This window comes from Carcharodon carcharias, chromosome 13 (genome assembly GCF_017639515.1).
Source record: "Carcharodon carcharias isolate sCarCar2 chromosome 13, sCarCar2.pri, whole genome shotgun sequence".
Classification (NCBI taxonomy): Eukaryota; Metazoa; Chordata; class Chondrichthyes; order Lamniformes; family Lamnidae; genus Carcharodon; species Carcharodon carcharias.
This window is the reverse complement of record NC_054479.1, coordinates 9847996-9866632: the sequence shown is the minus strand read 5'-3', so window position 1 is coordinate 9866632 and position 18637 is coordinate 9847996. Positions and strand designations below refer to the sequence as shown.

Sequence of the window (18637 nt, the reverse complement as noted above, 5' to 3'; positions counted from 1 at the left end):
GGTACCTCGTACTTCTCCACAATTTTCCTGGAGTCAGGCCAGGTTTTTATAGAGACATGGTTCACGACCCCTCAGAGGAGTTGTGAACCCTAGACTGCATGAGGGATCTTCTAAAATATAAGTTCAAAAGGTCCTCTTCGTGCCCCCTATGTCAAACACTGACCTACCACCCACCCCAAAGGCCCCTCATATCTGCCATGACAAGCTATGGAACTTCCATGCCCATTGATCCACCCTATACACTGGATAGAACCAATGAACTCTCTATCGACAGTAGGATGTGTAAAAAAAAAACTTTAAATAAAGAAATTCATTCATAACTTTCCGCTGTTGAAAAAAAGGTCTTTTCACTGCAAGCCAATAAAAGTGTCAATTATCCAAACCCTTTAAAATATCAATAACAAAAACCACAAACCCTTGAAACCACTTAACCTTGTGTAAATAAACAGTGAAATTGACAGCAGAGATCAGAGAGCTTGAGCTGTCATTTAAGCATCAGTTTCTCTGGGGCTCAGGTGTTTCAACAAGCTTAATAGTTGCCTGAGCTCTCAGCCAAGCATATACATAGGCTTGAGTCATGGGTCAATGTGCATGGAAGTGCCATAGCTTGGCAGGAGCATGACTGGCCACAGAGGGTGGGTGGTAGGGCAGAGCTTGTCATGGGCAGCACAAGGGGGCCACGGGGGCGGGCAGAAGTGCAGAGCTTGACATAGGGAACATGAGGGGCCAGGGGTGAGTGGCGGTATGAAGTGGCCTGGATGGGGCATGAGAAAAGTTTAGAGGGTGAGTGGGTGTGAGGGCTGGAGGGCCTTTACGTTTTTATTTGAATTGGGACAAAGTCCCACTGCACCAAGGTGGGCCTTTTGAACAGCCTGCCCTCCACCTGGCAGCACCTGTGGCTGCTTCCCAGGTCACCTGGCCCGACTCCTCCCGTCTTTGCGGGCACATTGTCCTCGAGGCAGGCAGGCTGAGCTGGCAATTTTTCTGACTCCTGCTAGCCGCCTCAAGAACGAAAATCAAGGTCCTTTTGAGGGTTGGATTACTCATACATTAACAACCTCAACAACCAAACCTTTCAGAATTACATTTCCCAAAATCTTGCAGTACTATAAAATATACAGCCCCAATATCCTGTGGCTGGTTAAAGATGAATAACAAACTAAAAGTAAAGAGGAAACCATTTAGACCATCAAGTATTTCTGGTGAATCAGGAAGTTGTTGTGGTTTAATTTCTCTAACTGAAATACTTCATAGTCCTCCAAGAGTTAACACTTGATATTTTTAGTTTAATCTACATCCCTTCATACATTTTTGGACCTGCTATAGTAAGAAAGGCAGTAAGTATTTTGGCGATCTTTAGATGGAACTTCATCTCTTTTTATGTTGCTGTTCTGAGTGACTTTTGTTCCCTATTTTTTGTGTTTTTCTCTTTTAGCTTCAAAGTTCTTTTTAAGTTCATTGAAATCTTTGATTTATTTTATTGTCAGGACAAACACTGTCATCCTAGTTGATGCAAAAGGTCACGTAAACTTCACAGAGCGTACCATGCTTGCCCCTGACGTAAACCAATGGAAAGTCAGCTCCTTCCAGTTTGAACTTGAGATTTAACAGCTTCCCATTCAGCACACAGTGAAAAAGAAAGGCACAGAGAACAAAGTTGAATGGATTTGAAAGCATACTTCACAGAGGCTGCAGGTTTCTGGGGCACTGAAAATGTAAATGGTTGATTAAATCATGCTGCAGCCTAACAACTGTCTTGCTTTTAAAACGCACTATCTTTACTACTTTGTGTTTCGGAAGTTGATGGTCAATGTATGTGAATTGAGTGTAATGTCTCAGTGCGTGAATGCTACTGAATGTATTTCCAAGTGTGTGTTAATTTGTGCAAGTGTGTGTTTGTATGTGTATGCGGGTGTGAATATGTGTGTATCTATGGGCTGGATTTTATGTTTCCCGGTGGGGTCAGAGAGGCGGAACGGAAACTGAGGGGTCCGCTCGCTTCTGCCCTGCTATCTCAGCTCATCCAATCAAGAGTCAGATGGCCAATTAGTGGCCATCCAGCGGGAAAGAGGCCAATTAGAGGTGCAAAGTGGGGCTCTGTGCCCAATTGAGACTGTAGGCTTGCGACAAAGGGGCACTGCTGCGAGCAGGAAGTCAGTCACAGCTATAAGTTTAAAGGCCCCGGCTCTCCGAATCATCTTTACTTTTCTATTGAAGGTTCAGAAAAGATAGAAAATGTGTTTTTAAAAACATACAGGCACTGCCACCTTCCCCAGCAGGATCCGCTGCTGCATTCAGCCATGGTCCCAGTAACGAGCCTTTTCTGCCAACCTTGTGCTACCACGTTATAGCTGCCGTAATACAATCCCAAACTTTTTCACGCCCAATGCCCAAAAAATGCAGCAAGCAACAAAATATTGCAGACAATTGGTTTGTTAACAAGCTTAATAGCTTGTTAATTAGTAATGGTGGGGAGGGCTGCTGATTTCCACACCCACTTGGCTTCTGTAATTTGGGAGACTGGCGTGATGACATTGTATTTCCAACCCAACCCCATCACAGCCTGTTTTACGTTTGTGTAGTTGGGCGGGGGGCTGGAGGAGGTGGGGGCGCAGCCCGCCTGATTTGCAGACATAGGGCAGAATTTTACGGCCTCTTGGTAGCAAGAGCATGTAAAATGCAGCAAGCCTTTCAAAAGCCCTTTGACTTCAGCGGGACCCTAAAATTCCGCCCGTAAAGTCCAGCCCTATGTGTGTTTGTGTGTACATGTGCAGGTGTGTGTTTGTGCGTGAATGACTGTTTCGTTGTTAGTATGCGTTTTGTGAGAGTGTTTGTGTGAGTTTGTGTTTGCAAAGCTGCTTTCGTTTGTTCCAGTTTGGTTAATAATTCTAGCATTGTTCAACGTAATTGTATCCTTATAAACAATGCAGTTAACTTCTGCATTTTTATTTTGTGTAACAGGTTGATCACATTTTTGTGTGGAATATCAGGATTAAGGTTTTTTTAACCCCATGCATCTCAATTCTTTGTTTTTCTGTCTTTGTAAACCTTTGCCCCCACCCCCACCATTCACAAACATAATTGTGAGGTACTAGTGACTTATTCAGAAACAGAAATACCTGGAAAAACCTATCACTGGCTGCTTGTGCCAACAACGCCCCCCCCCCCCACCCCCCTTAAACCAGCTTATATTTCACCCCTTTCCTATTTTTACTTAGTTCTGTTGAAGGGTCATGAGGACTCAAAACGTCAACTGTGCTCTCCTCCGCCGATGCTGCCAGACCTGCTGAGTTTTTCCAGGTATTTCTGTTTCTGTTTTTGTTTTGGATTTCCAGCATCCGCAGTTTTTTGCTTTTATCAGTAGTGATTTATTCCCTGGCTTCAGCTATATATCTACATAAGCAGACACTAGAGGACATTTAGTAGTCACTAAAGTAACTTTCCCCTCCTCAACCTTTTTTACCTTGCCTGTCCTGTGGGGAAGCCCTTAGGGTCATTTGCTGCACTCCCAGCAGGAAGCCAATTTTGAACCAAGCATAGCTGTGCGAATCACCACAGCAGTGTTAGAGCCCTATTCCCCAATCCGTGTTCCTGTCGGGAACTTGCTTCAAGCCACAGTGTTAAGTAATAGCATTGTTAATATAATTTGGTCTTCCCAAGATTGATGGACATAAATTATAATTGAAACTGATGGTGCATGTGTGTCAAAGTTGTTGGTCAATGCACTTAATCTCTCAAAGGGGGGAAGGGAATAAAACAATACAAATTTTCTCAGTATCTACTGTAAATTCTAAAACTGTGTAAATGACTTTATTGTACTGGATATTATCTTTAGAAATGCCTTAGATGCACTCAACCTTTTTAATTAATTATTTGAACATGCCAATCTTTTTTCAGCCAGCAATGTAAGTTAACTGTTGGTAGATGCAGCCTTACATTTAAGTATGGTGATGCAAGAAAACTCAACTGTATTAAATCCGCATACAGCACCTGCAGGGTGTTCGAATTCCCGTCTTGTGTGTCATTATTGAAAGCAAGATGAAGTGTGGAACCTTCAAAGTAGTTCCAGCGTATCGTATTTGTTATAAGATAGTTTTGCTGACTCAGGTATATAGTAATTTTTTAATTGTTGAATTAAACAAGCTATCTGGGTCTCCTAATTCTCTCAGTAAAGGCCAGGACTGCTGTGGCTTTGAGTTCATTGCATAGTCTACACTGTTATTGACCTTAGCCAAGATGGCAGTAGAAGTGCAGCGGTTTGCATTGGTGGGAAAATTAGTCAGAAAACCTGCTGCTGGTGGTATTCAGTGGCACCTGTGGGAAGTGCCTATGTGTGGGTTTTGGGTGGGTTGGGTTCAGCCCTGATGCCTTGGATGGTCAGACATGTATGCCAACTTTCATACAGGAAGAATGAGCACTTGGCTAAGATACTGGAGGATGTCCAGTGACTTTGGAACAAGGAATCCATGCCTTCATGAGGAGAGAAAATTTGTGGCAAAGTTGGGAGAGGAAAGAGCAGTAGCTGCCATGGTAGAAGACAAAGCCAGCCTTTTCGAATGAGCAATTCCTGGGCTCCAGTTCGTGTCTGTGATTTGGAAAGTCGGTTAATGTCAAAAGAGAATGAACCCACTTTGATCAAGTCCGTTAGTGTCCGATATAAGAGATAATGGTACAACTTTGGAAAAGGAACATTTCCAGTCTCTGAGATACAAGAGAACTTTACAGGCAGAAGAAAATACTTGAAAATGACACCAAAAGGAAAGATATTAGGGTAGGGAGGAGCTCACTTGGGCTAGCTGGGTACAAATAGTTTTCTGTATTAATGGTCACCTTAGAAATGGATGTTTTTCAGCAACTGTGTGACTCTCAACAAATGTCATCTGTGTTTTTTTATTCCTGATTCTTGAAATCAAGATTCTGGGTAACTGTAAGGTTTGTCTACCCACGCCGAAACACTATCGAACTGTGGGGAATGGGCTAATATTTGGCTCTGAATTTTCTGCCCATATCTGAATTAGCTTTAGCGTGCGTGATGTTACTATTCCATAGACTATTTTTTAACCCCCTAGGGGGAAAGACCCCCACTCCCCCTTCCCGGTCAGGAAGGTTGTGAACCCAATCGGCGCTGCCATTTTACATGTGGAGGCCAATTAAGGCCCACCCAGCGTGACACGCGCCCGGAAGTGCTGAGCACTCCCTGCGAGGGCAGGGGCTATTCCCTGAGTCGGGGCCTGCGCTCAAGAGCGCAAAAATCTCCCTGAGGCACAGAGGTGCTTCTGGGAGATTAGTTTAAGTTTTTAAAAGCTAAATAGAGAAAAGAAAACATTTTAAGACATGTCCCCTCATGTGACAGGTCAATGAATTTTAATAAACATTTTTATTCAATTTATAAAAACATCATGAAACCTCATCCCGCCAATGGATGAGGTTCCATGAAAAATGCGAAGGCCGCCTGGGCTCTTCGCCTGCCTGCCAATCTTAAGGTTGGACGGGCAGCTCAGCTTATTGGTTTAATTAGTTTTTAAATGGCCTTAATAGGCCTTTGACAGTTCAGCGGGTGTGCAGCCGACTCAGCTGTGTGCCTGCCAAACCGAAAATCTAAATGACGCGCAGTGATGCCAGGATGCACGCCTGACGTCACCCTCTGCTATTTTACATCTCAGCGAGCAGGCCCTGCCCCCCACTCGCCGAGCCAAAAATCCTGGCCCTTGTTACTTTTGTGATGATTGTGAAGGGGATTGTATTCAAATGCTCCTTTACACAATGCCAAAATTGTTGCTAATTGGAGCTATTATTCTGGCTTCAAGTTAATATAGTTTGTAGAAGGAGCAGACAGTTCAACCCCTGGATTCTTTTCCCCCAACATTCCATTAAATTATGCCTGATCTGTACCCTGTTTCTATTACCTGCCTTTATTCCAAATCCTTTGATAACCCTTGCTAAAGAAAAATCTATCAAACTCGGCCTTAATAGTTTCAATTGAAAAGCATTCCCAGTCTTTTGAGGGAGAGTGTGTTTGAGACATCATTACCCTTTAAAAACATTCTTCCTGATTTAAATGATGTCTCTCTAAATTTAAAATTATGCCACCTAGTTCTGGATTCCCACACTAGAGGAAATAGGGTATCTGTAGAAAAACTATCAAATCCATTATTTTCAATATCTCGATTAGATTTGCCCCTCAAACGCAATGAAATATGAGGCATGTTTATGCAACCTGTCTTTTTAATTTAACTCTTTAAACCCTGGTATTATTCTTTGTGAGTCTCAGCTGTATCCCTTTCAAACTGTGTCCCTTCCAAAGCTTTTTCTTGAGGTTTGGGGTCTGACAAGAGTTCTGTACAACTTCACTTCCTCCACTTTGTATTCTTGCCTCATTGAGATAAAAATAAATATTCCATTACTATTTTTGATTACTTTTTATACCTATATTGTAGTAATTTGTGTGCATGAATACCTGAGGCCCTTTTATCCTTCACAGCTCCCAGTCTCTCACCTGTATAACAGTGGCATTATGGTGCCTCTGATCAATGGTTACAGAAATGAAAAGTACATTTCTACAGCAGACGGGCCCAGTTGTACTGGAAAAATGTATAACTGAGAACACTAAAGTTCTAATTATTAAAGCAAGCCATAGATTTTTCAATTTTCTAACCCTGCCCTCCTGGGGAATCAATGAAATATATCACCAATTTAAAATTGTCACTAACACAGGAGAGTGGTTTAGAGAAACTTATTTTTGGGGAGAATTGTTGGAGCATATAATGCTTTGCTGAAAGAAGTAGTTGAGGCAAAGATTACTGAATCTTCTAAATGAGAAGTAGATAAAGACTTGAAGTGGAGGAAGCTACAGAGGGAGCAAAGAGATTAATTTTTGGATTGCTGTAGCCAAAAGCCAACACAGACTCAAAGGACCAAATGGGTCCTCCTGTGCTGTAAGCTTCTGTTATATTCCAACTGTTCCACTTCCTTCTTAGTGGTTTTCTTTTCCTTTTGTTTTCATTCATATATTCTCCAACTTTCATTCTCTTTTTATGCTTTCACATTCATCGCTGACTTCCCCTCTGTTCCGTGGCATTCGTCTTCCTGGTATCTCTCTGAAGAAAAGAAAGTTGTTAGGAATAGAGAAAATAGGAGAATGAGGGAAAATAATAGGATATATTGAATAAATGGCATTTTTTTTAAAAATGAAAGTGAACACTCGAGGGAAAATAAGAGGATAAAAACTAGCAAAAAAACGTGAATTAAATAGAAAAAATGGTGAAATAAATAGCAACAGATAATAAACTGGAGATGGGACAGATTGGCAAAGGATAAGAAAGACTTAAATAGTGAAATGGAAAACATTTTTACATTCCCGCTGTCACCAATGGCATTTATAATGGCCCGTCCCTGCCAAAACAGGGCCGTCAAATCCTGCCCATAGAATGCCACAATGGAACGAAGTTTGAATACTTGAAACCATAACATCCAGATAGGGTCTGAAAATTCTCTTTTTGATGAGAATGGGAGAAAGCCTGCTTTTCACTATTGTTAATGGTATTAATGAAGTGATTTGAAACCTGCAATGAGAACTCAATTTCCTTCTGTAGACTACTAATTTTGGAGAAAATGTCTTTTTTTTATTGTTAACGGAATATCTAGCTTCTGGTTTTGTTCTTGTAAATGTACCCCTGTGCGGAAGCTCACCAGCATTTGCAATTAAGCTCATTGTTTTGAACTGTATTGGTCTCTAGAAGTTCAATTATGTTTTCATGTCATATTGTAAGAACTGTCCCTTTAACCTAACATGCCTTCGCAAGAATCATAGGTAATTTTAGTTATAGTTTTACAAATGCCAACATTTATACTTTTAACATACCTTTACCAAATAATAAGCTGCTTATGTCAAAGCTCTGCTCAGTTGTATGCTGTATGTTACGTTTTAGTGTTCAGAGTATGATGTATTGGATACAGGTATCAGCAAATGTCACTGCAGGGATTATTTTTTGGGCTTTACCTGAATTTAAAATATATTGGTGCAATTCTAGAATCATTTAAGCGATGTACGTCACTATTCCTGTGGTCATGATTGTAATTCTTTGCAACTTCTCGTTGAAGTTAATTAAGCAGAATACTACTCAAATATTGAATACATTATATTTTATGATTCGAAGTTTCTTTTTGCAATAACAATATAAATTAGAATTTACATTTCCTAATGATTGTTCTTGCTTATCGTTAAGTTTGTAATAAATAGTTATGTATTATTAACAATAAAAGTTGCCCAAATTAGAAATTTATCATGTTGAAAATACTTTGTCACTTTCCTAACTCAACTTCTGGAACATAATCTTCTGGTAAAATAAATAAACTGACTTTACATATTTTGAACACTTGAAATCATGGGCCAGAAAAAATCCTCGGAGCTGCTCTCACTTGGCCAATATTACTTTGCCGGAAATGAGGTAGAAACCCTCCATTTATGTCAAAATTGTTGGAATGGGGAGGAATCTTCCAGTCCCGCCAGCAGCCGGAAGCCTGGCAGGAAGGGGAACTTAATTTTGCGGGAGGCCTAAAATCAGTTTCCCAACGGCAGGATGAGCATTAGTAATTATGGGCAGAATATTCTGTTCAGTATGTGGCGGTGGGCCCCACATGCTGACGCAAAAAAGGATGCGCGGTGACATCAGGTGTGTGTCCCAACATCACCGCGTGTCATTCTGATCTTCTGTTAGGTGGGCACGCACCAGCGTCGGCTACGTGCCTGCCGAACTGTCACCTGTTTAGGCCATTAATAAACTAATTAACCCAATTGAGAACGCTGCCTATCCAACCTTAAGGTTGGCGGGCAGGCAAAGAGCCCAGGCAGCCTTCACATTTTTCATGAAACCACAGGCGGGATGAGGTTTCATGAAGGATTTATTAATGAAATAAATTTTTTTAATCAAAATTCACAAGCATGTCCCAGCTCATGACACTGTCACATGAGGGGACATGTCTGAATAACTTTATTTTCTCTTTTTTTTTCACAACTTCACACCTGCACCATCTCCCTGATGCACAGAGCTGCCTCGGAGATTTCTGCGCTCTTTCACGCGCATGCACGAAAGAGCGCAGGCCCCTTCTCTCCCTCCTGCGCGCACAGGTAATGCTGAGCGCTACCAGGCACACGTCACATGGGCGGGCCTTAATTGGCCCGCCCACGTAAAATGGCAACACACAGCCAATCGCAGGCGGCGATTGGCTCCACGCACCCCCCCCCCCCCTCCCCGCGCCAGCTCCTGACCGGCCCACCCAACGGGGAGAAAATTCTCCCCTATGTTTTCAGGACTTAAAAGGCAAGTCAAGATTCCCAATAAACAATGTTGGGAATCCCTTTGGAATGCATTAACATGTCATGCATGCTCACTTAAAGGCCACCTCGCCAGAATTAAGTTTCCCCTCCAAATTAAGTTCCTCGCCAGTGAGAAGTTAGAACATTCACTTTTACGACTGCACGTAAGTGGCATGTACCTGGCAAGGTAGACTCCTTCCATGATTAACTGAGTTGCCACTGCATTGTCCGCTCTGGGGAGCATCTGTTAATGCCAGCCTACGCTTGAGACCAGGTGGTGGCAGTGCAAGGAAGAGTTAGCGGGGAAGGCTGGCCAAATAAAGATGGAAGGCATAGTGCAAGCTTCCCGGATGCCCTCTAAATATGGTAGCCGGACTTTCAACCCCATGAAGTAATAACGGCGACTTCCTACCTGCTTCCGTCGCATGAATTGGCGAGCTCCTTGTGGTTGCAAGCGTAATAAGCTAAACGGCACAAGATCATGCATGGTCAGCCATCTACCCCCGCCATGGCCACCAACCCCCCCCACCCCCCACGCCAATAGGAGACACTTCCACGCCCACCATAAAGCTCTGTCTCTGGAACAGAAGATTCCAGCAGGGGTTTCTGTCACACTTACAGCAAAGCATTGCCAACGAAGCAGCAGCAGCACTGAGAAATTTTCCCTGCCAATTTGTGTTGCCATGTAAACTTTCAATGATCTACTATTGACCTCCCAAGATGTTGTACATAGGGCCGGGAGATAATTGGACCAAGGTGCCAGAGGAGAAATGGTGGGGGAGGGTGGCAGAAAGGGCTTAGTAGAAAGATTGAAGTGTGAGAGAGGGTTTAAATGGAAGGGTGAGAAAAAGGAATGGGGCATGAGGAGGAGAGGGGAAAGGATTAAAGATAGGAGGAGGACAGAGCAAGAATTTCAGGGAAGAGATCTTTGGGCCAGATTTTGTAGTAGAAATAACAGACCCAGCATTATTTAGATGCTTGTGAGGCAGCAACTTGTTGGGACCACACGCACAGTTAAATGCGGAGATCCAGAACTCTATGTCCGAGTTCTCCTGTTCAACCAAAGGCTGTGCTGTACAGGTTTCTTACTGAGAGACACAGCATTCAAAACTTGAAATGACCGGAAGTATTGGTTCCTATGTGATAGATATCTACTAAACATGCCAGAAAAAGGCAGGGCTTGTCTATCCCAGTGCAAGAAATTTTAACAGCATGATAAGTTTTTATTACCGCCAAAAAACCTTTCTGGTGTGAAGTTTCATTCCTTTAGATTTTCGTTATTTTTGGAGATTTTAAAAATATGTTTTTACTTTTCCTTCTGTTATTCTTGCCTCTCATAACCCCATTTGTTTTTGCTTCTCTTTGTTTCACTTTGCTATACCTGATTTGACATTGAAGTCAATTGACACTTCCTGCGCTCCACATTAAAGATTCTTCAATCTGATTGGTTAAAGAGATACCAACGGTTTCTCACCTGTTCACACAGATCCCAGATACCCTGTATAAAGCACTGAATCAAAATCTTTCTGTAACTGCAATAGGTTCCAATGCAAAATCTTATGGAATGTTTGTGGTAAATGTAAGCCCATTAAACAGTTAAAACTAAAATATTAAATCAGTAGTTCATCACTGAGAACAAAATCAGGTTCAATCACTTGGTGGGTAGAGGGTGACTCCAGTTGAGTGTAACAGTCACTAGAGGGTTGTATATAAACAGAAAGCAGGAAAGGCAGCGGTGGACCAGTGTTTATGCCCATCATTAACAAAACTCATTACTGAAGAGAATTCCAGTGTTACATAAAAAATGCTTTACTGCTTTTATTTAAATGTTGCTGGTGTACTAGAGATATGAACTGTCCTTAATGTCATTAAGTTGCGTTTTGCTAAAATGATTGTGCAGAACTGGCTTTAGAATCGAATTGCAAAAAGATTCATAAAAACAAATTTACAGTGCAAGCTCATATTTGGTAAGTTGATGTTAGGTGGGGATTTTAATATTACAAAGGCCTATGAACCTAGAACAGGATGTATTTATGTGTTTATGTAATATCCATGCATTAAAGATTGAACAAATCATTTTCACTGAAAAGGAGCTGCTTATGGCATGTAGCCCTGGGTTCACATTACATCATGCTAATAGATCATTCTGTTTTATGTTAATTTCAAAAATACAGTTCCATTTAGAAAATAGATTATTTATTGATCTCTTACAGTTGTTATTCTCTGCGCATGGCAGAATTAATGTGTAAATGAATTTTCTTAAGCTGAAGCTAAATTTATTCAGAATAATTAATGTCCGATATTGCAAACTGTAATCATTCCCCTGGCCAGCACACAGTATATCATCGTTGAATTAGATGTAGCGCTTCCCCAAGCAGCTGAGCGGATAAATGCTGTACTATCATACAGTCCACAAAGGTCTGTTAAATTGGTTATTCTCAGCTTGGGAGGTCATGACTATTCTACAATTGACTTCAGCATTCTTCAGCTGGAGAGAGAAATATCAGCTAGAAAGTGCACATGTTGATGTCAGGTCAGGACAAGAATAGCAACTTACACTTATAATGCATCTGCAAGATAATATCATACCTTGAGGCAGGAACCCAATGGAGGGTCTGGGTAATTATTAGTGTGGTGCAGGATGTGGCTGCAGAGTTGGAATGAGCTCAGGAGACTGATGGGAATGTTACAAAATTATGTTGTGCAGATAACTGAAGCATAGACAAAGGTTTCTGTCTCAGTGGCAGGCAAGGCAATGATGAAAGTGAGCGATAGTGTAACAATAGGATAAATGAAATCAGAAAACTCTTGAAGAGCACAGCAGCGAAGGCAGCATTTAATGTTGCATCACAGATGCTGCCTGACCTGCTAAACCTTTCCCATATTTCCTGTATTTATTTCAAGTTTCCAGCGTCTGCAGTATTTTGATTTTACATAAGTAAACAGTCTGGAAGAGTGATGTATAAAACATGGAGGAAAATTTTAATCCATCCAGAAACAGCCTGTGGTTGTTTGTAACCAGGTCTGCCCACCCCCCCACACCCCCCAGATGCTATACTTGCACGTTGATTCCCTCTGAGATTTGTTGTAATAATAACGTTGCATTGCTGAGCTAGGTCATTTGCTTGTCGACCTATTCCAGTGCTCCATTTCTACCCTAATGTGGAGGGTCAGCTCACATGCATAGCTTAAGGCATTGGCTGAATGCAGGCGGCTTCAGGAGAACGTTTGAACAGGTGAACACAGAACAGGGGAAAATAGATTAAACTTCATTAGGCTATTGTCTGCAGTCAAACAACACTCACTGACCAGTCTCATATTTGGTATGACTTAAGCAAGCAGCTAGGAAGGGGAATGGAATCAGGAGCAAGAATAAAGAGTATCTGACAGAGCTTAATAAGAAGGCTTGCAGTTCTCGCTCTTTCATGTGGTTGGCTACACCATCCTGTTCTAAAGTCTCTCCTCCATTGTCCAACTGAGTGGGACTGCCCTCACCTACTGCTGCTGTTGCTTATCCAGTCATAGCCAGAAAATCATTTACAATGACTTCTCTTCACACCCGTCTACTAATATGTCTGAAGCCTTCCTAAGCATCTATAATTGGTCCCCTCCTATTTCTCATACACATGCTGGCCCTTGGTGACATCACCAAAGACACAATTTCAGGATTCACATGTGCACTGATGGTACCCAGCTCTGCATCACTAGCAAGTCTCTCAGCCCCTCCACCGCTTCAATGTTGTCAGACTTTTTGTCCGACATCCAAAGTAGGTCAACATTCCCTCCAATAATGAGGGGTCAGCCATTCCCTGCTTCATTCCCCATGGCATTGCCTTGACTAACCATAGTCAACCTGCCTAGTTTGAATTTAAACAAAAGCATGGCAGTTAACTGTTCCCTGGTGCATTCTCCAAGGAAACGCTTCTTCCAATCAGAGTCCACTTACCAACCAATCAGCAGTCTCTTTGCATGCAATATAAATAGTTGTTCCCTTCAGATTTGGTATTCATGCAATTCTGTCCTGATGAGCGCATGACAAAAAGCTTCAACAGCATGTTTCTTTTTGCAGCAATACAATATGAACAGTTCAATCCACCTGTGACTATGGTTCCCAATTCCGGGCATCTGAAGGATTTGGTCGGGTGGTGGTGGGCTAAGGGGGGGGAAATAAGGGGCCCAGAAACAGAAGAAGCACCAGAGCCCATGATTTCTCTCCCTGGACTGGCTCAACTGAGGCAGTGGTCAATGATAGGCATGGAGTTGGTGTTATAGGAGTAGAATTTGTGGAGAGGGCCCAAAATAATAACATCAGTCTTCCCTATGATCTGAGCAAGTTAGTATTATCCTACAGGCAAGGAAAGCTATCCTGCAGGAAAGTTCTGTCGAAGGTTCATGAGGACTCGAAACATCAACTCTTTTCTTCTCCGCCGATGCTGCCAGACCTGCTGAGTTTTTCCAGGTAATTCTGTTTTTGTGCAGGAAAGTGGCTGCTCTGATCAAATCATTGCTCACTGTAGATCATGCAAACTCATGAATGGGCCAAAGGCTGCCAATTTTGGTCCTGAAACGATTACCCTCAAATGGTAAGGTGTCACAAAAATTTGAGCAACAGGTGAAGCTAGCCGTTTAATGCTGCTACTATGCAGTAACAACACGAGTGGTATTCTCCACTAACAGGATACTGCCATCAAGCCAAAAATATGTTCTTCCTATCACACTAATGAATAATTTGGTGTACAAACTTTAGTGCCTGTGCGATGCCAGCTTTGTAGGCTGTACATCCCAACGACTGAGGGATCGTATCGAACAGCATATCCCTTCAGCTGTTCACAGCAGGTGAAGTACTGACCATACCCAACCAGCCCCTGCTTCCAAACATAGTGTCTAACATGAGATGTGATTCTGTGATTGGACAGCACCTGCTAAACAATCCTGACTGTGCTAAGAATTACACAGACAACCAGTTTAAGATTATCTGTTGGTCTTGCAGTGTGGCTCATTTATGCATGCTGGAAGCTACATATATTCACACATAGGAACCTGTCCTTTGCAAACAGAAAGAGCATGTCCGCGCTTTGCACCTTTTTCAACTAAACAAAAGCTCGGGGGACAGCCATTCCCTGGTTAATTCCCCATGGCATTGACTTCTCCAGTTGGAGTTGACCTTCCTGGTTTGAATTTAAACAGATGATTGGCAGTTAACTGTTCCCTGGAGCACTCTCCATGGCAATGCCTCTCCAATCAGGTCCACTTGCCATCCAATCAGCACTCTCTTCTCATGCAGTATACATTGTTATTCCCTTTAGATTTGGTTTCATGCAAATCTGTCCTGATGAGTGCAGGGCGAAAAGCTTCTACAGCATGTCTTGTTTTTCAGCAATATGCAAGTTCTGTACTATCAAGTGACTATTTGCTTCTAATAAGTTTAGCAAAGCTTCTTGGCTTTTGCACTCTATGTCTCTTTTTATAAAGTCCATCAAAAGCTCAGGTTTCAGTATGAAACACTTTATAACCATGGCTTTGTCACACAATTAAACACAACTTAGTCATTCATATTGTGCAACCAGCTCTGCTTCTTTGAACTGGCCTTATGCAATATCCAGACAGCAACATCCAAAATACTTGAACCTCAAACACCTCAAACAACAATCCTAAGTACAAATGAGAATATCTTGAACTAACAGTGACATAGCCTATTAGCGCAAGACTCCTGGTTTTACTTCCAAGTTTAGAAATGGCAAAACCTTCCAGTAAATTAGCATCAACCAATTCACTTGCAATAATGTGCTATTTCTATCCACACAAATGGGCTTTGTTAACAGAAAAACTACACTTTGCTTTGAGTGATAAATACTTTCCATTTTAAATTGAAACTAACCACACTTACAAATGCCCAGCATGGAGCATGTATTAGGAGAGCACTGCAGATGATGGAAATCTGAAATACAAGCAGAAAATGCTGTAAATACTCAGCAGGCAAGGCAACACCTGTGGAGAGAGAATCAGAGTCAATACTTCAAGTCCGTGATCTGTGGTAGTTCTGTTTCTCTCAGCACAGATACAACCAGACATGGAGCATTTCCAACACTTCCCATTTATATTGGAGTAGAAAATAACTCCTTTTCCAGCCCTCCAAAAAGCAGTCAGACTTCTTGTAAGCCTCTCATGCCCCTTCAACAAGAAACCCAGCAGCAGCTGCCCAAGATCTGGTTTGGCACAACATTAAACATGAATTTTTTAAAAAAAGGTTCAGGTATGAGAACATAAACAATTTGCTGAGTGAAAAAAAAAATCAATGTCAAAGCAATAAATTGATCATTTTTAAAAATGAGTAATTTTAAAAAATTAAAAAGTGCCAAGCAGCAGGACTAACTAATAAAATATTTTTTGCCTTTTCGCCTAAGAAGCAGAGGTAGAGACAGACGGACTAGGCCCCAAGTCCTGGTCACCAGAGAAGGGGGAAGGAGGCCAGGGCTGAGCTAAGGAGTTGGGTTTAATGGACACTGACTTTGCGTTGGTGTATGGTGGCGCACACTCCAAACTGGCCTCAGCAGAACTCATATGAAAGTTGGGATTGAAAGTGGGTTGCCTTTCAGGCTGGGTTTTCGCCTTCTCCCAACCCAGTGTATGGATAGGTTTTTGGGGATGGAGGACGGGGAGGTGTGTGTGTATGTGCATGTGTGTGACCAGCTCACTCCCGGTCTCAGGGTTCTTGCTCACTTACCCACTCGCTCACCCACTCACTTGCTTACTCGCTCGCCCACTCACACTCTCATACACACTTGCTCTCTCACAAACTCACTCTCACATACACTCAGTCACACTGACACACATTCACTCTTTGCAGCTTTATTGAACATGTCTTCTCAAGATTATCTTCCTAACTCTGCCTTCTCATCCTTCGTAATATCCTGGTGAACCTAAAATGCACCTTTTCTATTACTTTTATATCCTTTCTATTTGAGGGTGCTCAGAAGTACACAGCCTATGTCCTGCTACAGTGTTACACAACTGGCACTCACTCATTCACCTCCCCCGCCTCTCCACCATCTGCTCAGTGCACCTTGTGAAGGGCATTAATGCAGTCTTGTCAGTGAAATCCCACAAACACATGTAAAAATAAAACTGGGAGAATTTGTCGAGGGAAACAATGGCTAGAACATGAGGAAAGAGCAAGAGAGTGGGACTAACTCTACAGCTCTTTGAAAGAGACAACACAGGCACCTCCTTTCCCTTGCTGTGTGATTCTATGATAAGAAAAAGATCAAAGATGTTGGGCACAGATTTTCTGATGCATTTTTTTAGAAGGAGGAAATTTTATTTTTAATGCTTTGGTAAAAATGGGACAGTTGCCCTTTTATCAGCCTGAAACAGGAGTTTCAGTGGAGTGCAGCTGAGGTTCACCAGACGAACTCTTGGGATGGTAGGACTGTTCGAAGAGGAGAGATTGAGGAGACTGGGCCTGTATTTTCTAGAGTTCAGATGAATGAGAGGTGATCTCATTGAAACTTACTAAATTCTTAAAGGGCTCAATAGGGTAGATGCAGGGAGGATGTTTCCCCTGGCTGGGGTTCAAGAACCAGGGAACATGGTCTCACAATAAGGGGCAGGCAGGCCATTTAGGACTGAGATGAGGAGGAGTTTCTTCACACAGAGGCTGAACAATCTTTGGAATTCTCTACCCCTGAAGGCTTTGGAGGCTCAGTCATTGTGTATGTTCAAGATTGATAGATTTCTAGATGCTGATGACATCAAGGGATATGGGGATAGTGTGGGAAAAATGGAGAACCATGATCTACAAACATACAAATTAGGAGCACAAGTAGGCCATTTCGCCCCTCGAGCCTGAGCTCTGCCATTCAACAAGATCATGGCTGATCTGACTGTGGCCTGAACTCCACATCCCAATTCACCCCGATAACCTTTGACTTCCTTGTTAGTTAAGAACATATCTACCTGTGCCTTGAAAAAATCAATTGAAACTGCTTCCATTGCTCTCTGGGGAACAGAGTTCCAAAGATTCATGACACTCTGAGAGAAAAAATTTCTTCTCATCTCTGTCTTAAATTGGAGACCTCTTATTTTTAAACTGGATCCCCTTGTTCTAGTCTCAATCACAAGCGAAAACACTCTTTCAGCATCCACCCTTTCAAGTCCTCCAGGATCTTATATGTTTGAATCAGATCACCTCTCAATCAGGACCCAGGGACTCGTCAGCTTTTCGTTCTAATAATTTCCTCAGTACCTTTTTCCTGGTGATTGTGATTGTTTTAAGTTCCTCCATCCCTTTCACCTCCTGATTCAAAATTATTTCTGGGTTGTTATTTGTATCGTCTACAACAAAGACAGATGCAAAATTTCTGTTCAATTCATCCGCTATTTCCTTATTTTCCATTATTAATTCTCCATTCTCGCTCTCTAGAGGACCAACGCTCACTTTAATTACTCTTTTCCTTTTTAAATACCTGTAGAAACTTTTACTATCTGTTTTTATGGGCTGAATTTCCCCCCCCCTCCCCTGTCGGGGGCAAAGTTGAATGGGCGCGCACAGGCGCGCTTCCAATCAGCCAATTAAGGCCCGCCCAGTGTGACGTCCGCATAGAAGCACTGTGCGGACGGGGGGAATCCCAAAATCGAAAGTGCGCTCTTTCACACTTGCACACAAAAGAGCGCATTCATCTCCCTAAGGTTAAGTGCTGCCTCAGGGAGAACGGCTGTAAATATAAAAAACCTAAAAACAGAAAAATAAAATTTCCCTAACATGTCCCCTCATGTGTCAATGTCACATGAGTTGTCACATGTCCATAATTTTCACAAAAACTTTATTAAAAGCTTTGAAAACCTACATGAAACCTCATCCCGCCCGGTGGATAGGGTTTCATGCTTTTTCTAGTTCGCACTGGGGCTCCCGGCCTGCCCACCAACCTTAACATTGGACGGGCAGGTCCTTTAACAACCTAACTGCCTCTGTCAATTGGCCATTGACAGGTTGGTGGGCGCACAGCTGATTTTCCTGCGCCCCCACCTTCCTGAAAATTTAAATGGGGCGCGGTGACATCGGGAGTTCCCCCCAACATCACCATGTGTCATTTTACATGTCCCGCACCCACTCGCTGACGTGTGAAATCCTGCCCTATATTTGTAATGAGCTTTCTCCCTCTTTATTAATCTTTTAGTCATTCTTTGCTGTTTACATTCTATCCAATCTACAGTCCTGCCACTCATCTTTGCGGAATTATATGCTTTTTCTTTCAATTTAATACTATCTTTAACTTCTTTAGTTGGCCACGAATGGTGAGTCTTTCTTTATCGCTGGAATGT

At 42.3% G+C, this 18637-nt stretch overlaps 1 protein-coding gene across 6 annotated transcripts in view; it reads left to right on the top strand.

Moving 5' to 3' along the window:
• Window positions 1-2955, top strand: part of tango2 (transport and golgi organization 2 homolog (Drosophila)) — a 186074-nt gene extending 183119 nt beyond the window's left edge. For all 6 annotated transcript variants that reach the window (XM_041203176.1, XM_041203172.1, XM_041203177.1 and 3 more), the window contains one exon: window positions 1488-2955. In XM_041203176.1, the coding sequence (XP_041059110.1) occupies window positions 1488-1608 (121 nt within the window). In that variant the 3' untranslated portion in view covers window positions 1609-2955. The remainder of the gene's footprint in view (window positions 1-1487) is intronic.
• Window positions 2956-18637: the final 15682 nt, after the last annotated feature.